At 40.9% G+C, this 19,679-nt stretch overlaps 1 protein-coding gene across 7 annotated transcripts in view; it reads left to right on the top strand.

Moving 5' to 3' along the window:
• Positions 1 to 19,679, top strand: part of EHBP1 (EH domain binding protein 1) — a 274,386-nt gene that overhangs the window by 141,428 nt on the left and 113,279 nt on the right. For all 7 annotated transcript variants that reach the window (XM_033145618.1, XM_033145622.1, XM_033145623.1 and 4 more), the window contains 2 exons: positions 11,836 to 12,014; positions 12,670 to 12,718. In XM_033145618.1, coding sequence (XP_033001509.1) covers positions 11,836 to 12,014; positions 12,670 to 12,718 — 228 coding nt within the window. The remainder of the gene's footprint in view (positions 1 to 11,835; positions 12,015 to 12,669; positions 12,719 to 19,679) is intronic.

The following is a 19,679-nucleotide window of genomic DNA, read 5'->3' as shown; positions in this document are numbered from 1 at the left end:
CTTAAACTGGGCATGCAGCCAGTTTAGATAGAAGAATGCATATGTGGTGTTTGGGAATATGTCTGTGTGTGTTTGCAGGGGGGCATTAACTGTTTGCTCAACAAATAGTTATTAGTTGAATTAAATTTCAGAATGCAATGGAAAAACAGCACCTTTCCCTCTGTGCACCCCACTAGTGCTGCTTTGCTTCTGCCACCTGGGGGGGGGGGTGGAGCACAAGGCATGGAATGTCTATACTGTATGGTCTAATGTGGAAGAGCAAATGGGCAGCAAGTGTTTCTTGCTTATTTTGGGTGGCACTACATACTCACAAGCACTTTTCAGCAGAAGCCCACCCTCCTATCTGCATCTGCACAGTGCGGGATTAGCTGATCACCTTCGGAGGCTAAAAGGGGGGATTGGGGAGTTTCCTGTTCAGAGGCGTAGCAAGGGGGCGGGGGGGCCTGACAGCACCCTGCTGGGGGTGACACTTCAGGCGGTGGCCCCACCCCCTGGGCTTTTTTTTAAAAAAAAATTTTTTTTTAAGGCTATTTTCGGCACTGCCAGGGTGGAGCCGCAGGGGTGGCCAGCGAGGGGGGGTGAAACCCCCGCCCCTGACTTCCGGCGAGGACGCCATGCTGGGCGGTCGTGGGTCGTTTTGGTAGCGAAGCGACCCAGGCCAGCCCGGGGGTAGGGGCCCCGCTACCGCACAGCGGGGCTCCGATAAGCCGCGGGAAGAGCGTCCCGCGGCTTGGGCTCTCCAGCGAGCCCGCTATGGCGCTGGGCTCTTCTCCCGATCTCCTTGTAAAAGGGGAAAGGGAGTGAAGGGTTCCCAGCGCCGGGCTGTGGAGGCAATGCCCCAACCGGGCGGCGATGCGGCGGCTGCCGCCTGCATGAGCGTGTCGTTCTTCTGAAAATTGAAGGAAATGAAGAAGAAAAAAACCCCGTCTGCTGTAAGTACGGATTATTTGGACTATAATTTGACAATTGGCACCCGGGAGGGATGTTAAAAGGAAGCCCGTTCCTCCCCTTTGTTGAACAGAGAAGATAACTAAGTTTCTAGTAGCTGCGGCTGCACTGTTGGATACAATGTTGTTTTGAAGCCTTTTGACAGGTGAGACTGATTGAATCCCTGTTAGGGGAATTAAGACATCGGAAATATCTCTTCTTAGGAGTTTTGGATTGCAATCTTTTCACCCTGATTCAGGGGAAAATGGCGCTGGGAAACTAGCAGCTAAAGATGGAAAAGTACTGAAACTTGATACCCTTTGTCTTCTTCGACCATGCTTGCTTTCGTTTTTAAACTGGTTTCAGATCCGGGTATTACCCATGAACAAAGGATAACTCTTTTAAAATTGGAACTGCTGAACCAGAAATTGGATTTGCTGAGACAGAATCTGGAAGAAATGTTTTATGTAACAGGAAAAACTAGTGAGACTTTTGAGAACTTTGCCAAACTGGAAGTAAACCTTGCTAGGGAACTGGAGGGAATATTTGAGAAATACTACAAAGTGACTATGCAACTCCAAGAAGATGAAAAACCCTGTTGGAGTGAGAGACACAGGGTTGGTGCCCGAAAACCCTGTGGGGGTGAGAGACCCAGGGTTGGAAGATTTATATCCTGTCTCTGGGGTGAGAGCCCAGAGATGAAGGCAAAAAGTTTTTTGAAAATGCAAGTTGAAGATGATTTGAACTTTGAAATGGAGATGCTGGAAGAGGAGAGTTGGTGTTCCCTGAAGTTCCCTGCGAGGAAGTTTATGGACTATGTTTTGATTTTTGGCATTAAAGAAAAAGAGGTGGTCTTGAACAATGATGCTGGAGGGAGGTGGAGAGATGTTTGATGGGTGATCCCGAGATGGCCAAGGAAAATGGTTAGAAGAGGGATAGGGTGAAAATGTTAGAAATATAATTAGGACGGCTCATCATGGTACCCTGAAGATAGTGTGTTAAGATTTTATGATTTTGAACTAGTGAAGAGATATGTGATTGATTATCAGCAGCAGTTTAAGTGAAATAAGATTTAAGATTTGATTTAAGAAGTATTATGTTGTATTATAAGGTTAATTAAATGTAAAGAAGTTTATTTGGTTATTTTAATGATAATGGATTTTAAATTTAAAGATGGATGTTATTAAAGTAAATTAGAACTGAAAGCAAAGGAGAGAAAACGGGGGAAGTCACCCCAAGAAGATTCGAAACAAGAAATTTTTTTTTTGTAACAAGTAAAGGGATGTTGGTGTTCCGGCTTAGATTTATTTCTGTTTAGGTTTGTTTGTAATTGTTGTATGTTGTATTTGTGTTTTGTATTGTCTCTGTGTTTTTGTTTTTGTGGAAAACCAATAAAATTTTTATTTTTTTTTAAAAAAAGAAAGAAACCCCCGCCCCTGCGGCTCCACCCCGGGAGCGCCGAAAATAGCCCCCCCTTCCAGCGGCTTTTTTCACCGCGGCATGGAGGCAAGGGGCGGGCCAGCGAGGAGGGGTGCCACCCCCTTCTCGCTGGCCCGCCCCTTGCCTCTATGCCGAGCTCCGCCGCTGGTTGGCTTGCGGAGCCGGGGCATGGAGAGGGGCGGGCCAGCGCTGGCCCGTCCCTCTCCCTGCCCCGACTTGCACTCCGCAAAGGGAGCCCAGGCGGCGGCTTAGGGTGTCTCTGTGGGCTGCAGAGACTCCCGAATCCACCACCCGGCACCCCTTCGTGCGGCGGCTGCTTGCGGAGGCACGAGCAGCCGCGACACAAAGGGGTGCCCCTGCCGGGTGGCGGCTTCAGGAATCCCCCAAAGCAGCCGCCCGGCACCCCCGGGGGCAGGGCATCATGGCGCGTGCGTCATGACGTCATGACGCACGCACGTGCCACGATGCCCCGCCCCCAGGGGTGCCTATTGGCTTCCCACCCCGGGCAGCCAAGTGGCTAGAAACGCTCCTGTTCCTAAGTATAGGAATTGGCCTGGGTAGATGAATCTTGCTTGCCTCCTATTGCTGTGGGAGTAACTTGCAAGGGGTAGTTTATCATTTTTTATTTGCATGATTTGGTCATATCTGGCATGCTCACGCTCACTGGTGAATATCCCAAAGCATCAAAATGGTGAAGGTTGACTTATATTAATCAATCTTTTCTAGTTTACAAGCTTGGATCTGGGACAGGGACCACCCTTTGGCCCTGTTGGCCTCACTAATCCTCAAGGCTCACTGACTGACTGAGATATTCCCCAGTAAACCCAGGTGTGTGGGTAGTGGGGTAGTGGAAAACAAGGAGCAGGGTCTTTTTCTGCTCTAAATGCTTTGTGCTGGAGAGAGAGTTACCTGAGCAAGCCTAACAGCAGGATAAGTTGTTTCTTAGCTCTCCCTTTGCAACAGATGTGCCCACACTGACTGAGTTGTTGGCTGTTAGGCAGTTAGGTTCATTGTGGATGTTTACACAAGTTAATAAAGTTGAACCTTTAATTCAATAAATTTGGTTCATCTCATTCAGGATTCTGGGGCAAATAAGCAGTAGAAGTAGTGCAACATTTTTATGTTTAAAAACCACAAATGCTCAAGTTTTTGTATCTGTATATAAATCTCTAGCTTTTATTGGCAACTCATTTAGGAGAGCTGGTGTGGTGTATCATTAAATTAGGATTAGGGTTGAACCACAGAGTTGGTTGGGTGGCCTTCGCCAGTCACTATCTCCCAGCTGAACCTGCCCCACATAGTCTTATGAGGATAGAATTTGGGGAGGGAACCAAGTGCAGGGCTCTGAGGTCCTTGGAGGAAGGGCAGAATAAAGATGTAATTAAAAAAAGGAAATAGGTAGCTCTAAATGCAACCACTGCATCCATGTCAGCTGCCATGTTTGTAGCATCCTTCACATCACTGCAACAATAACTGCTTGGGCAAAAGGAGTCTGTGCAACCCTCTTGCTTTAATCTGTTATCTGAATGGTTTGTTTGCCAATCTGTGCACAAAGCCCAACCTCAAAAAAGCCCTAACAAAGCTCTTATATGCAGGAATAGGTAGAACACTGAACATAGCTCAGAAAATCAAAGAGCTGTCATATATGCAGAAACATGCAGACTTTTTTCTCTCTGTGTGTGTGCTGCAATACAGAATAGATGCTCTGACTGCTAGATGGCCAGTCTAAGAGTTCAGAGTGATGAGAAAGATGCTCCATGTGCATGCAAAGTTTTTGACCCCCAAAATTCTGCGTTCTGCCCCGATTCCCTGCCTGCCTCCCCCTCCACACATACAGACACACATTGCAAGCTATCACGGGATCAGTTGCTCAATGGCAGCCTCCTTTCACACTTTTTTTTACCACAAGGTAATTAGTACATGGCAATCCCAGAACATGGAGATTGGGAAAGTTCTTCTGAGTTGAGGTCACACTCTCATGGTGCTGGCTAGGCACAGTTCCTTGTAGTTCCGAGGAGATAAGGCATCTTGTGCTTTGGTGTGAATCTTCAGCCAGTTTTGCTTTGCAGTGTTGAAATACCAAGCTTTGTGATTAAGCTTACATTGCCACCTACTACCTCCTGGTAACAAGCTGTTTGTTTCCAAGCTAAACAGACACATCATTTACAAATGATTTGTATTACATTGAGGGCATTAAAGAATAGCAGTATGCAATTGGGGACACTATTACAACACCTTGGATGAAAGGTGGGATATAAATGGAATAGGAGGTCAATAAAATCAGGTTTATAATGGGAAGTTTGTCTGGAGGCATTAAATGCATTTTAGTCAGGAAGAACATACACGAGTACACAACACCGAAAGACAATATATGAGCACATACATCACTGAAGCATACTTTAAAAAGTAACAGGAAATAAGTAACAGGAGAGAAAGTAATCTAGGTATCTGAGTACAGATAGTCACTTCAAATATAAAGGGCATGGGTTGTATAATCATGAGGACCAGACTTCATAAATGAATACAGGATCTGCTACCCAAATTTTTATTATGACAATAAACTCATATATGCAGCTACATCAGCTTGGATTTTGTTAGCCCAAAAAGGGTGGGTTACAGAGGTCCCTAAGAAGGAGGAATGGCAACTTAAAATGACAGAATGAGTCTAACCAGCAAAATAAGAGAACAAGAAGAGTAACTGCATATATGATTTTTTTCCCCTGACACCTGGATACCTCCGTCTGCACCATTCCCAAAAGGAATGCTCTGTTTTAGTGGGATTTTTTTTTTAAATACATTTATTTCATCTCTTTGTATATCATTTCCCAATACTCTTTAACTATTTTGCATGCCCACCATGTATTAAAAAGTATTGCTTCTCCTTTTGCATTTCCAACACACATCAGATTCAGATTTGTACATCTTAGCTACCGGTAATCTGCTCAGGGTTAAATACCATCTACCGGTATGTATATGATTTTCATATGATTTTCTTTCAGTGCATAGCATGCATTAAATTTAAAATCTTTCTTGGCTTTGCCAATTTCTGTTTTGCCAGAATTTTCCATCCTGTTGCCGCCTGTAGAAAGCTGCCCATCCATAGACTGCTAGCATTAACCAATCTTCCAACCACCGAATAACAGGAAGCAAGAGAGATTTTGCCCCAATGTTGCAAATAATTATTGATTCGTTTTAGGATTGTGATGCCTAAGGATGTGAATTAACATAAGCAAAATGTCATCCTATGCAGAAGTAGAATTACATAAGCATTTACATTAACAATGACACTTAAATGCAAAAAATAAAGTACCAATGTAGCTTTTTTTAAATAAAACACACACACACAGCTGCTGTTATAGTTATGCTGAATATCAGGAACAATTTTTAGAAACTTTAGAAATAGAAACTTTTAATTAGGTAGAACAGGGAAGAATCACTACTTATTGAGGCATTTTTCAAAAGAAGGTGATTTAGGACTGTCCAGACATTACATGCTGCAGAGATGTAATACATTTGATGTGAACAAAGGATCATGTAGTCTGTAATAATGTGCATAAGGCAGAAAATAATAGCAGCATGTTAAGTTATATTTCTTTTGCCAAAATGTTCCTCCTCCATCATTTTGCCATATTCTGAACCATAGACATGTGCATTACATTTCATAAGAGTGAACATTTGATATATATTCATAATAATAAAGGTGTTAACCAGGTTTATACACAAGTACAGTGAGTTTTCATTATCTTTATCTTTAACCAGATTGTGAGCTAACCCAAATTGACTAAAACAGAATAAGGTTTCTTAGTGTTCTTGTCCAAGAGTATGAGCTGTTTCTCATCAGGACTTCAATTCCTCAACACATCAATGTAATTAACTGACATAGCCAATGCATAGCTGTCAACCTTCCTTTTTTTTTTGCAGGAAATTCCCCTATCAGTACTATACTATAGACTATAGTACTGATAGGGGAATTTCCCGCACAAAAGGGAAGGTTGAAAGCTATGAGCCAATGGTGGGATGCACCCCCTACTTCTTGTTTGTGCGACACAGAAGCAGCCCCTTGCCCCACAGATTTCTCTTCCAAAAAGGTGGTGAGTGGAGCATGGGCCGAGACAGAGACAGACACAGAATAAAAAGGCTGGGTTGGATTGCAGCTTCTGCCTGTATCTATCTCTGGAAGTGGTGGTGGGCTGTTTGGCTCCAACAGTGGCAGTAAGGGGGGAGCTGGAGCCAAACACTCCACTACCACTACCACTTCCAGAGACAGACACAGGCAGAAGCGACAGATCTGTTCCAGATCCATTCCAGCCTTTTTATTCTGCTTGTGTGTCTTATGTCCACTTCTTTCCTCCTCCCTTCTGCCTTTATATGTACACCAGCGCCACTCACCCGTGGCCGTGGCATCTGAGTTCACTGAGTTGTGTGCCATACTCTCCCCTCTCCTCCACGATCCCCTTGTTTTGAAACATTAGGGAGTATGCATTGGGCACACATGGCGCACCGTGTGCACATGCCTTTGTTCTGAGCATAAACGGTTGCTTAAGGCAGCCCAGTATTATTGCATCTTGCAGTGCTGAATTAGAGTCTCATGTAAGCAAGTACTTGAAAGAGAATTTCAGACACTGTCTGGGATAATATTTATCAAGAATTGTTTTCCTCCATTTGCTGTGTTGCTGTTAATCTAGCAAAGAATACATGCCAGAAGGTGTGCTGCTGCTTTTGTTTGCACGCCTGTTTCTGAGAATAGAAAATAGTGTACATGTTCCTCAGGTTGTTTTTTTAAGAATTAACACTAGGCTTTTCCTCCTGCCTTTCTTAAATTGATTTCATAGCATTTTTTTGCTGCCATTCATATTTTCATTAGTGTACTATGAGTGATTTTAGCTACCTTTGCTACAAATAAACAGTAAATTTACCAGAGCTATAATATATACATTGATCTGTATTTCTCCTCCTCTCAATACACTGAAGGTGCTAAATCCAGAGAGCAAAGGACACTGGTGCAGAATATTGTCATTATTAGACAGAAACTTAATAACATATATAATTACAAAATGCAGTGTCTGTCTTGCATACTGTGTTTGAAATGTAAGTTTGAAGATCATTTATTTATTTATTTATTTATTTGCCGTCGGGAAGTGTACTTTTATGGTTTCATTTCTGATAAGAGAATGCTTATTTCTACAGAAAATGTGCAAACCCTACATTGAATCAAAGTAATATTGATTTAAATAATTTCTTGTCATTTCTTCCTGCCTGAATTTTAGCTATCATCAAAAAAGCAAATGCTTCACTTTATGTTAAAAAAGGTAAAGGTGCCCCTGACCGTTAATTCCAGTTGTGGACGAGTCTGGGGTTGCACGCTCATCTCGTTCTATAGGCCGTGGGAAGTGTTTGTCCGCAGACAGCTTCTGGGTCATGTGGCCAGCATGACTAAGCCGCTTCTGGTGAACCAGAGCAGCACACGGAAACGCCATTTACCTTCCCGCCAGAGCAGTACCTATTTATCTACTTGCACTTTGGTGTGCTTTCGAACTGCTAGGTGGGCAAGAGCTGGGACTGAGCAACGGGAGCTCACCCCGTCGCAGGGATTCGAACTGCCAACCTTCTGATCAGCAAGCCCTAGGCTCAGTGGTTTAGACACAACGCCACCCGCATCCCTTTAATTTATGTTAGACATCTGCAATTAAGACATTTGAAGAATAGTTTTGCCATGAGTCATTTGAAAGTCAGCTTTAAAAAATGACTAGAACACCATAACCTTGTTAGTGAATTCAGGTAGGTAGCCGTGTTGGTCCGACACAATCAAAATGAATTAAAAAAAAATGTCCAGTAGCACCTTAGAGACTAACTAAGTATGTTCTGGGTATAAGCTTTTGTGTGCATGCACACTTCTTCAGATACACTGAAACAGAAGTCACCAGACCCTTACATATAGTGGGAGGGTGGGGTAGGTTTTTTTCAGTAGGGTATGCCTTCTTAACTACTTCTGTTTATGATTTTAAAATGTCGTGTATGATCTAGTGTACTTCTACAAAGCTTACCTAAATGCCTGCATAGCTTAGGTTTGCAGTTTAAGAAAGAGGGGGAGATGGAAAGAAGGAAGGAGGCGAATAGGTGATGCCATTGAAGAATATGGATGTTTATCATGTTTAAAGATTATGTTTCATTTCTCTCAGTTAAGCTTTCAGGACAGAGTTTCCTATTGATTCACTACCTCCTCCACTCCTTAGGATTTGGTTACGACCCAGCTTCAAATCCCCACTCATCACCGCCTCCACTGCCAAGCCTTCTATGAGGCAATCTGTTTACAGATGCACATTTTTGTGGTATTTTTATTTTTTAAATATATGTTCAGGGTTTCCAACTCACAGATCAGGAGTGTGGCAGTTGTAAAGCATTGAATTGAGGGGTATTTAATATATGTATCACTGTTGAAGTAATACACACTACGATTAAATCCAGCGTCTAAAATTTACTAAAAATTAGTGGTTCCACCACTTGCTTGTAGATTGCCCTCAAGGGAATGCAGCTTTCAAGAGAAAAAAAAAATTTCTACCTCTGTGCTAACCTTTCTTATAGTATGTATAGCCTTTCTGCTATACATTCCAGAGGGATGTGCACTGTTGGCTGGGTTTCTTGTGCAATTTTTGCAAACATGTTCAGGAGTGGAAAAACTTTACACTCTCATTTTAATTGCCCTCACTTGCCTCCAGTGATATCGCATAGCCAAATATGATGGTGTGTGTTTTTGCTTTGTTTTTTAATTGTGTGATATCATGCCAGATGAAATATCATTACATCCCTAATTGTGTGGGATCATCCATGTGACTAAACTGGAAAAGGAAAGCAGTTTATGGGAGAGGATGGGAATCACAATAATGAAGCAACACCTGGGAAAAACAGCACAGAATGGAATTAGGGAAAAGTGAAAATTCACACAGTGGTTTTGATATTTATACTGCATCAATAATTACAGATTTTGATCCAAATATACCGGTAGTCTTCATAAAATTGACCAGCAAATCCATACTTCAGTTGGGCAATATCTTTTTAATTTAAGGTTATTTACACCTCAGTCTAATCCATTACATGGCCATTGTGTTGTAATCGATGGGATTTATATCCATACAGTATGTTTAGAAGTGAACTGCTGATCTCATCAGTTTCTATAAGGTTTACTTTATTTGAATCTCTGGTTGGGCTGTGACCAAAAGTGTGTTTTATTGGCTAGTGTGCTTCATATTTATATTAAATTTTGACCTGGGCTCTACTGGGTCAGAATCCCTGCCCAGCTTCAAAATGTTCTGGGCGGCATTGGATCAGTCATCTGCTCATAGCCTAACCTATTTCACAGTGATCTTTTGAAGACAGAGAAGGGTGGGGGGCATGTACACCATCTTAAATTTTTTGAAGGGCAAGTGGAGATAAAAATGTAATAAATTCTGGGTGGTATTCAAGTAATCCATTCCGTTAGCACAAAGATTTCCACTTGCACAATGGGACTTGCCCCACTCTCCTTCCCCTGTGTATGCTCCACACCCTCCCCAAATCTGCTCTAGGGATGCGGGTGGCGCTGTAGTCTAAACCACCGAGCCTCTTGGGCTTGCCGATTGGAAGGTAGGCGGTTTAAATCCCCGCGACAGGGTGAGCTCCCGTTGCAGGGGTGTGCAGGAGGAGGAAAGAGGGGCAGTGTTCTGTTGTGCATGCAGAAACCCTTGCATTGAAGGAGCGTTCCCTTAGCGCTATGTTGGATTTCACCTAAAGTATTTCAGGCATTAACACTTTCCATTGCTCTTTACTTGCTTGTGAATGTTTGCAAATGTTTTTAATCTGCAGTTTGTCTGTCACCAGAGAAACATTTTTACTTTTCTTTCAGTTTCACCTGTTACTTGCACTTAAGCATCCATCACTACTGTAGGCATAGATCCAAGCATTAAAACTGAAAGCAGTGACAACATACAATTTTTTCAAGTTATTTGGCATTGTCTGTCTGTGCTGCTGAAGGGTATATGAATTAGATAATATCATTATGCTTATCTGTGAATTTGTTTATTTAATCACAGCTTATTAGTCTAACAGTCAATAAAAATGATGTATTACCTTTGTGGTATTTCTGTTACGATGACTGTAAGCAGCCTTCCCCCATGAGCACTAAAAGCATAAATCAGTTGACAGTTGACGGTTTTAATTGGTTAGCACTGGCATGCTTCAGTCAAGGGAGGGCATCGTTGGTCTTTCAAAGTTAGGCATGCTGGTTAGGATTATTTCTTTGTAAATGTGTGCTGTTGAGAAGTACTAACAACTTTTTTTAACCTCTGAATTTGACAACTCTTGTGTACTTGGCATTCTTGCTGTACACTTTATGGAATGCTATGGTTTCTCTTCAGATCGTATGAATCTATCTTACAGAATTCCACACACACACCTCCCCCCCCCCAAGCTAAATGATCACATTAAGGTTCATGAACAAATGCCTTCCTTTTGTCAAACTAGTTCTTGAGAGGTTTGCATATATATTCCAGCTGAACAGTCCTGCATGTTTAAATGTGGATAAGAAATATTTTAAGCTTTTACAAAAGCTAACAAATATTTTATGTGAAAGCTGGGGGGGAATTACCTTTCAGATACAGAAAACTGAAAGAATAGATGCCAATGTCTTAAAATAAAATTGTTTACTAACACAGTGTTTTTCAACCTTTTTTGGGCAAGGGCACACTTGTTTTATGAAAAAAATCACGAGGCACACCACCATTAGAAAATGTTACAAAATTTGACTCTGTGCCTATATTGACTATATATAAAGTAATTCTCTTGAATAGGAATCAAATAAACACAATTTTTCCCACGGCACACCAGGCAACATCTCGCGGCACACTAGTGTGCCGCGGAACAGTGGTTGAAAAACACTGTACTAACATATTCCAGTTTAAGTCCCTATAACTGTTTGTCATCATACAGCAACTCACATTCTGAATTTGATGTTTTATTCCAGAGTAGGAAATCTCAACTTGTGGTCAACTTTGACCCTAATAGGTTTTGCTTTTGGATAATCGAAATGCTGACAGTCTTCATTAAACGTGAAATGTCTTTATGAGGATGTTTTTACAAGACTGAATTTTGAATAACTTCTGTAAGAATGTGTGACATAACTACATACTATGCAATAATGTGCCTTAAGTCTTTAAGCACTTGACGTTAGTATTTCTCTCACTATAGTTCGCCTGTTCTTTTTTGTAAGGTTCGAATGCTGTATAGCACATCCTTCAGAAACAAATGCCAAAGGCTAAGTCTGTAAATAATGACTTGAGATTTGTGTCTTTTTTCCAAGTTACAATGATTGTAAACTGACAGCTTTGAAGGACCTAAACTGACATCAAAGGATGCAAATTGTCTAGGCAGGTCAATTAATGATTTCTCAGCTTCCATGACATTATATAATGTTAGCTTTTCCCCTGTTTTTTTCAGCCAAGCCCAAAACCAAGTCCTGTTTTGGGGAGGAAGACAAATGCAAGTCAATCACTGCTTGCTTGGTGCAAAGAAGTTACAAAAAACTATAGGGGAGTGAAAATCACCAATTTCACTACATCCTGGCGAAATGGATTATCCTTTTGTGCAATATTACACCACTTTAGGCCTGACCTAATGTAAGTAGAAGTATTTTGTCTTTGTGTTTGAAGTTTTTTCTTACTGTGGTGAAATCAACATGGCAAAAATAAATACAACTTTAATTTTCTGGATTATGTCTCTGTTCCATTTCTATTTCAGTTTTTTAAAAAAATGCTATCCTGCAGGGTGCAGCAGAAATGTACAAATGTCCATACCTTATGGCGTTTCTGACACTTTCCCCAAAACCATTCCTATTTCTCTTTCACTTGATTTTGGTGTGGATGTTTTACTTTCTAATCTTCTACAAAGAACTGACTTGAAGATTATTATGAAAATTGTGTTGGTGTTGAAATGAGATGAGACAAATAAGCCTGTAGCTCTATTGTACTGACAACGAAGGATTACCTCATAGAAAATTTGGTTGTCAAAGCTAGCCTCAAGTCCCTGCCTTAACTTCTCTTTTTAGATGGAAAGCTTCAGGCAATGAAACATGCAATCTCTATATTTATATTTATGTATTTATTCTTTTAATTTTCCACACTATTAGTTTTGCTGATTGGATTGCAGTGAAATTGCTAGTTACTGTTTGATGCTATTTTATGTTGAATTCTTTTTTTAAGATAGTGGTTTGTTTTAAAAACTGCTGCTTTTATCAAGTACTTTACATACCTACTGTGCCATTTCCCCCCTCAGCGACTACAAGTCTCTGAATCCTCAAGATATTAAAGAGAACAACAAAAAGGTAAGACGTGCTAGAGGGAAGGGAGAAAATAGATATAGCTACAATTTTGGATCACGGAAGGTTTTTATTAATTTTGTGGATGTGAGGTTGTTTGGTAAGGTCATAACTGTACCTCACAGAAGGTTTTGAGCCTCCTGTGATTCAAATTGGATGCAGTATTGACTCTAGTTTGTCATAGTTTTAAACATTCATGACAAATGTCATGATGGCATTAGGGTTTCATGTTTATATGGGCCTACATTAAGAGAGAGAGAGAGAGAGAGAGAGAGAGAGAGAGAAGGAAGAGCGGTAGGTCTCTTGTGATCATTCTATTTTTTGTAATAATTTAATTTAAATTACAAAATATCATTGTTCAGTAATTATCTTGCTTCAAGGCTTGCTTGGTCACTACTTTAATATGAACGCTGTCATTGGTATGGTTATAATAAGCACTGTTTTGACTATGGCTTTTATTTTACAAAAGAGAAATGGAGATAACACTTCACATAGGCTTTTATCCAGTGCAGTCAATTAAACTAGCGGTAAGGTGCATTGAGTTTTTATATTATGCAGAGTATTAAAAAATGTTTTTGGTTGGTAACAAGATATATTTTTAAAAAGAATGCAAAAATATTAATGAAGTACTGTCTGATAGTGCTCTGGGTCCAGGTTTATAATCCTCAGTAATATTAGGTAATCTAATACCCTTTTGATGTAAAGGCTATAAAGGAACATTCTGAATTGAGTTCAATGATTTGAGACTCAGTCTAAGAATCAGAAGGAGACATTTTGGTACTTAACGCTGCTTGCTACAAAAGTATTTTACTGTAGTTACAAATTTTAATTTCCATAAGATTCTAGGGCATTGGCCCTAGAGGGATCTATTTAAAAATTGCTCATTTTCCACTTGATTCGCCTGCAACAAAACTAAGTGCAAATCAGCTCAATTTGTTTTATTAGCTGTTTTTTATCTAGGCAATGTGACTTCTAACTGATCATTTTTAAATTAGTTTACAAAATTCAAGATAATGTGTAGGAAAATTAAATACCTTCCTTAAAATGCCACCTTTTTCTGTACGCAGTAGATTTACATAATTCATTCAGGAAATCCAAACATATGTTTCATATGGGAAATGTGTGTGATGAATGATGGATTGATAGAATAATGAAGTTGCATGAAAACTATAGTACAGTATATGTAATTTTCCAGTATTATAAAAGGAGTGAACTTAAAGTGCATGTTCCTGCACTTCAAACACAGAAGAGTCATCAAAAACACACGGGTGATTTCTGACTAAAGTCATTGAAATTATTTAAGTCCATTGATTCATTGTATCTACTCTGAGTACGACTAACATTGACTATCATCCCATTCTATCATTTCAGTAACTACTGTTTGTTGGAAGAAATTAATGAGAGATTTTTGAACTAGAAGTAGATGCATTGCCATCTTTTTCAGCATTGTGTGTTAAGCTGTCTGATGACCTAAGAGGATTATCTGTGACATCACACTGATTTCTGTTGCAGTGTGCTTTAACATCAAAATCCTATGATTGTACAAGCTAATCAAACATGACTGAGGTCCTTTGAGTATAAGAGCTAATCAAACATGATTATAAGCCACAGTAAATAGTAGTTTGATTTTTGAACAAATGGTGTTAAATGTACAAATCAATTAGGTAATTTTCATTTATAAAAATTATGAATAGGAAGTGGAGAGTCGTTTCAACAGAAAACGTATTAGCCCATTTGTATAATGTTAACTCGGTCTCTTTATTAAAGAAGCAATTGTTGATGCCATGCTGTGGTGTTTTTTCATTCTTTCATCACTTTGCAACTCTTTGCCTGACAGCAACACTGAGTATCTCAGTTGCTTCCTGCAGATTTATTTCCTAAGCTCTCACAGTTCTGCCTGATAACCCTGCATGCCCTTGATTGGAATGAGCACAGCCCTGGGAACAATTGCCAAGTATAAATTCCATGCAGATGTATAACACATTTGACAATGAATGACTCCTCCTGACCAATTAATGAATAAATAACACCCTTTTTTGTCCCTCTCTGTTCTGTCCTGCAAATTGAGAGGAAAGGAAAATACATTGAGGACTCTGGCTTTAGCTGTAAGCATTAACGTTCAGAAATGCAACTGTGTTAGAGGAGACTTTTCCTGTCAATTTTATTTTTTCCTAAACAGGTTAACTTTGATGTGAGTCATTTTATACAATTACGTATCATGGCATCACAAAAGCATGTCATCAGAGTGTCCTCTAAGACCTTTTCCTGCATTAAGGCTGCAGTCCTATTCTTGCTTTCCAGGAAGTAAGCCTCACTGAGGGATTTACTTCTGAGGAGGCAAGCATAGGATCGCCTGTGTAAAAGCAGGTCTGAAAGGATGTGGGACATACTTACCTCTGACATCTGACCTTGACCAATATGGCACTGTGTTAAATAATAGAGATATGTTTAGAATAGTGCCTCTGGTGATCTTGCAGATGAGCTGCAATTGACACCTGAAGTCGCCTAGTGCAAGAATGCTGTTTCTGTCTTTAAAAATCCTCCATTAGGAAACATTTATGGTGCAAAAGATTTGATGTGCAGACTGTTAGAAAATGTTGGAAAATATACAAATTTAATGAATGAATGAAAGAAGAAGAAGAAGAAGAAGAAGAAGAAGAAGAAGTTGGTCCCCCAAAATGAACTTAAAAGTCAGAATGCCTTTTAAAAATGTCTTCTGTTCAATTGCTAAAACCTAATCGTTTGTCCTTATTTAACATAAACTCATGTATTATAATAGGATACTGACATAGTTATTTCTATACACTACATCATTCACAGTGCTTATATGCTGGGAGAGAAATATGTTGAATATAAATTAAAGGGCTTCAGTTAAAGACTTCATATTTTTACTTAGAAATCTGGGAAGCATTAAAAAATATACCATAGATTCAGCTCCTTGTAATCAGTTTAGTTCATTTTGGCTTTACTGAATAGTTCATATTATATATAATATTTCCTATGATGAAAATTTGTTTCCTTCTTATGAATACATATATAAATATTACAACATATTTGAATATATGCCAAATTTATGTAATGGGATTTAGCAAATCCTGATCCAGCAAAACAGATCTATGGCCTGGAAGTGAATGTTTCCTCTGAGTTCACAGAAACTGCTATAGCATAACTATCATTTGGGAACTATGTATGCTCATAGTCCTCTGGGCTGAGATCTTGTTTTGTAACAGAGCAAAACTGAGGCTTCATCCACACTTCCTTTTGTGCCACACATTCTAAACACAGGTCCAGGGTTTCTAGGTCTGTATCCGAGCTGGGGTTTCTTTTGTCCCGCTGCTTTCCCTGGGAAAACACATGGTTTACCACTGAATCAGAACAAATGGCAATCCATGGAAAACCCAGTTTTCCGCCCCCCCCCCCGCCCCCCCGGTTCAGCAGTAAACAGGAGATTTTCCTGGGGAAAGCTGTGGGACAAAAAACAAAAACAAAAACCCGCTCAGACACACACCTAGAAATCCTGGACCTGAGAGTTTATCAACAAAATAACCTACCTGCATCCTGTAACCTACATTAGTTCCCAAATGCCATGTTTATTTTAAATGGTATTTAAGGGGGCCAACACTACATGTGAAATTTGCACTACATTAAACATATCAATTAAAACTTCACTGAGTTTTGCAATGAGCCAGTTTGGTGTAGTGGTTAAGAGCAGCAGACTCGTAATCTGGGGAACCGGGTTCGTGTCTGCACTCCTCCACATGCAGCTGCTGGGTGACCTTGGGCTAGTCACACTTCTTTGAAGTCTCTCAGCCCCACTCACCTCACAGAGTGTTTGTTGTGGGGGAGGAAGGGAAAGGAGAATGTTAGCCGCTTTGAGACTCCTTCGGGTAGTAAAAAGCGGGATATCAAATCCAAACTCTTCTTCTTCTTCTTCTTCAATGTCTCATTTTCAGGATTTATACCCTATATTATCACAGTGAAATCTCACAGCAGTTAAAACTGTGGTTACTCAGAGTAGAACCTTTGCAATTAATGCACCTAGCTTAATCGTGTTCATCAATTTCAGTGGGTCTATTCTAAGTACAATGTATTAGAATGAATGAATGAATGAATGAATAAATAGAAAAACAATAGCAAAATTCCACAAAGTAATGAGAAACAGCAGATATAGAAAAGCAGCCAGTTCCCACTAAAAAGGAGAGATGCAAATAGTTTAAAAACAAACCAAGCAGATGCCACTGAAAGCTCAAGAGCACAAGGTAGACTTTGCCTGGCAGGTTAAATATAGTAACAAAGGTACCAGGTGAACATATGTTAGGAATTAGTTTGGCAGTTTTGGTGCTACCACTGAAAAGGCCTCTTTCTGGTAGCAGCCTAGCCTTAGAAGGCATGACAACTAGAGAAGGCCTTTCCGTAAAGTTCTTAACAAGTGAGCCACCCACATGCAAGAGGCTGTCCTTCAGATACGCCAGGCCCACAGCATTTAGGGCTTCAAAGGTCAAGACTAGCAACTTGAATTGAGCCCAGAAGCAAACTGGTAGTCAATAAAACTATTTCAGTCCTGTCCCTATAACGTTTTTGGCAGCCAGTTTCAGACAACACCATGACTGCCACATTTTGAAGCAACGGCAGTTTCTACAACCAACTTCAACGGCAGCCTCAAGACCAAAATGTTACAGAAATTGAGCTTAGATGTTGCCAGAGTGGCTGGGAAAACCCAGCCAGATGGGTTGGGTATTATTATTATTATTATTATTATTATTATTATTATTATTATTATTACTTTGTTTAGAACTTCCTGGCCAGGCCATCTTTCAAAGAAGAAGGGATGCAATTGGTGCATCAGCCAAAGCTGATAAAAGGCACCATAAGCTACTGAAGTTAATTGAGTATCCAGCCAGATCCAGCAGGAAAGTTGAACCAAGCAGCACCCTCAGGCTGTGAACCTGAATTTTAAGGATTGGGAGTGCAGGGTTGTGGTTTTTTGACTATGTGCATAGTATATAATTATTCACATATTACATTTAAATATCCCAACTAAAGAATCACCTTCTAAAAGAGGATAACCTATTTTAACAACACAATCTGAAACATTCTGGACAATAACTTACAACAATATTTTCACAAACAGATATTGTCCTCCTGTTCTTCCCCTCCTGAAGTGAGTACAAACAACACCAGAGTTTTCAAAAGTGCTTTCAAGGAATTCAGATTAAAGACAGTTTTTTCTCTCTCCGACTTTTGATTATGATTCTAACTTTTTACCTTAATAATTTAACACATTTTACCCCTCTAAACGATTGTTCCGTCTTTTCTATTAAAAGTGAGATCAGTGAGTGGAAATTATTTGTTTTTCTCAAAAGTGCCTATAGATTGAAATAATGTCCATAGTACCTTTTTTAAAAGCCTTCCTTGAAATACAATACTATTTCTTCAATACCTATGTAGGATAGTAATAATTAATTGTAAATTGAGAAACAGCTGTGAGTCTCCAAAACTGGAAAAACCTGATGCATGTGCATTCTTTGAAAGGCTAGTAGAAGAAGTGGCCGCCCATGCTTTACTTAGCAGTTTGCTAGAAGTTAAATGATGAGTAACTTCTTGCAAAGTCAGAAACTGGAAAGATTTTTGATAAATAGATAGATGGATAGATTAAATAGAGTGGCAGATTGTTGTTATCTGATTACACTTTCAGACCAATCCAGATTTTCATAGGTGGTAGAAAAATGACCACCAATGATAAATACGTACCAAAATGGATTTGTGTAGTATTCCTTTATACAGTGGTACCTCGCAAGACGAAATTAATTCGTTCCACGAGTCGTTTCGTTTTGTGATAATTTCGTCTTGCATTTCCCATAGGAATGCATTGAAATTTAATTAATGCATTCCTATGGGCAAAAAATGCATTGAATTTTAATTAATGCGTTCCTATGGGCAAAAAAAAGTCTGGGGGAGCTGGGGGGAGGGAGGGAAGGGCGGCGGAGCTGTGCCTGAGGGAGCAGCGCCGGAAGGATCGCGGCGCGGCGGCAGATGTGCCTGAGACGGCCCTGCAAGGAAGGCATACTCGCCTTTGGCTCCCCTCCTCTCCGCCCGAAATAGAGTGCCATTTCACTTCTCCCTCGCCCGTAAACGAGCCCATTCGTTTGCTCCGTTCCCCATTTCTTGGGTGTCGCCAACTGGCAGGAACAGATTCTCGAGGCGGAGTTTTTCTCCGCTTCGCCTCCACCCTAGAGAGTTGTTCCTACACCCCCCGTTCCCGACTTACAAGTGGCGTGGGCTTCTCGGAGAGATTTCACGCCCGTCAGCTGCCCGTTTTCCTTTCCTTTCCTTTCCTTTCCTTTCCTTTCCTTTCCTTTCCTTTCCTTTCCTTTCCTTTCCTTTCCTTTCCTTGCTTGCCTCCCCTAGAAAGAGAAACCGCTGGGCTGGAACAGCTGCGCCCTGCTTTGCGCACGGCAAGGTACGCCTTGGCAACGCGGCAGCGGCGCTGACCTGGGGATCTCTGGAGATCTCTGGAGAATGTGGGAGTGGGTGGCGGCGCAACACATGGTTGGCTGGCGCAACACATGGCTGGCTGGGTAGGAAAACTGGGGCTGGCTGGGTAGGAAAACTCACTGGGTAGGAAACTCGCTGGGGCTGGCTGGGTAGGAAAACTCGCTGCGCTCGAAGACGGGGCTAGGCAGCCGGCTCGCAGCCCTCCGGGGAGCAGCATGGGCGCCAGAGGCTGTGCCGCCGGCACGCCGGCGGGAGCAGCACCTGGCCACACCAGCAGCAGCGACTCCCAGCTCTTCGCCTTGCTTCTCCCTCCTCAGCCGCCGCCGCATCCCCTCAGGCTCCCTCCGAGAGCCGCACTTCGGCTTACAGTAGTACCACGCAACACGAATGCCTCGTTTTGCGAGTCACGGCCATAGAAAATTTCGTTTTGCGAGTCACCTAAAAAATCGCAAAACCCTTTCGTCTAGTGAGT

This window comes from Lacerta agilis, chromosome 3 (assembly GCF_009819535.1).
Source record: "Lacerta agilis isolate rLacAgi1 chromosome 3, rLacAgi1.pri, whole genome shotgun sequence".
In the NCBI taxonomy this organism is placed as follows: Eukaryota; Metazoa; Chordata; class Lepidosauria; order Squamata; family Lacertidae; genus Lacerta; species Lacerta agilis.
Note: the sequence above shows the minus strand (reverse complement) of the source record. Positions and strands in the feature narration are given on the sequence as shown.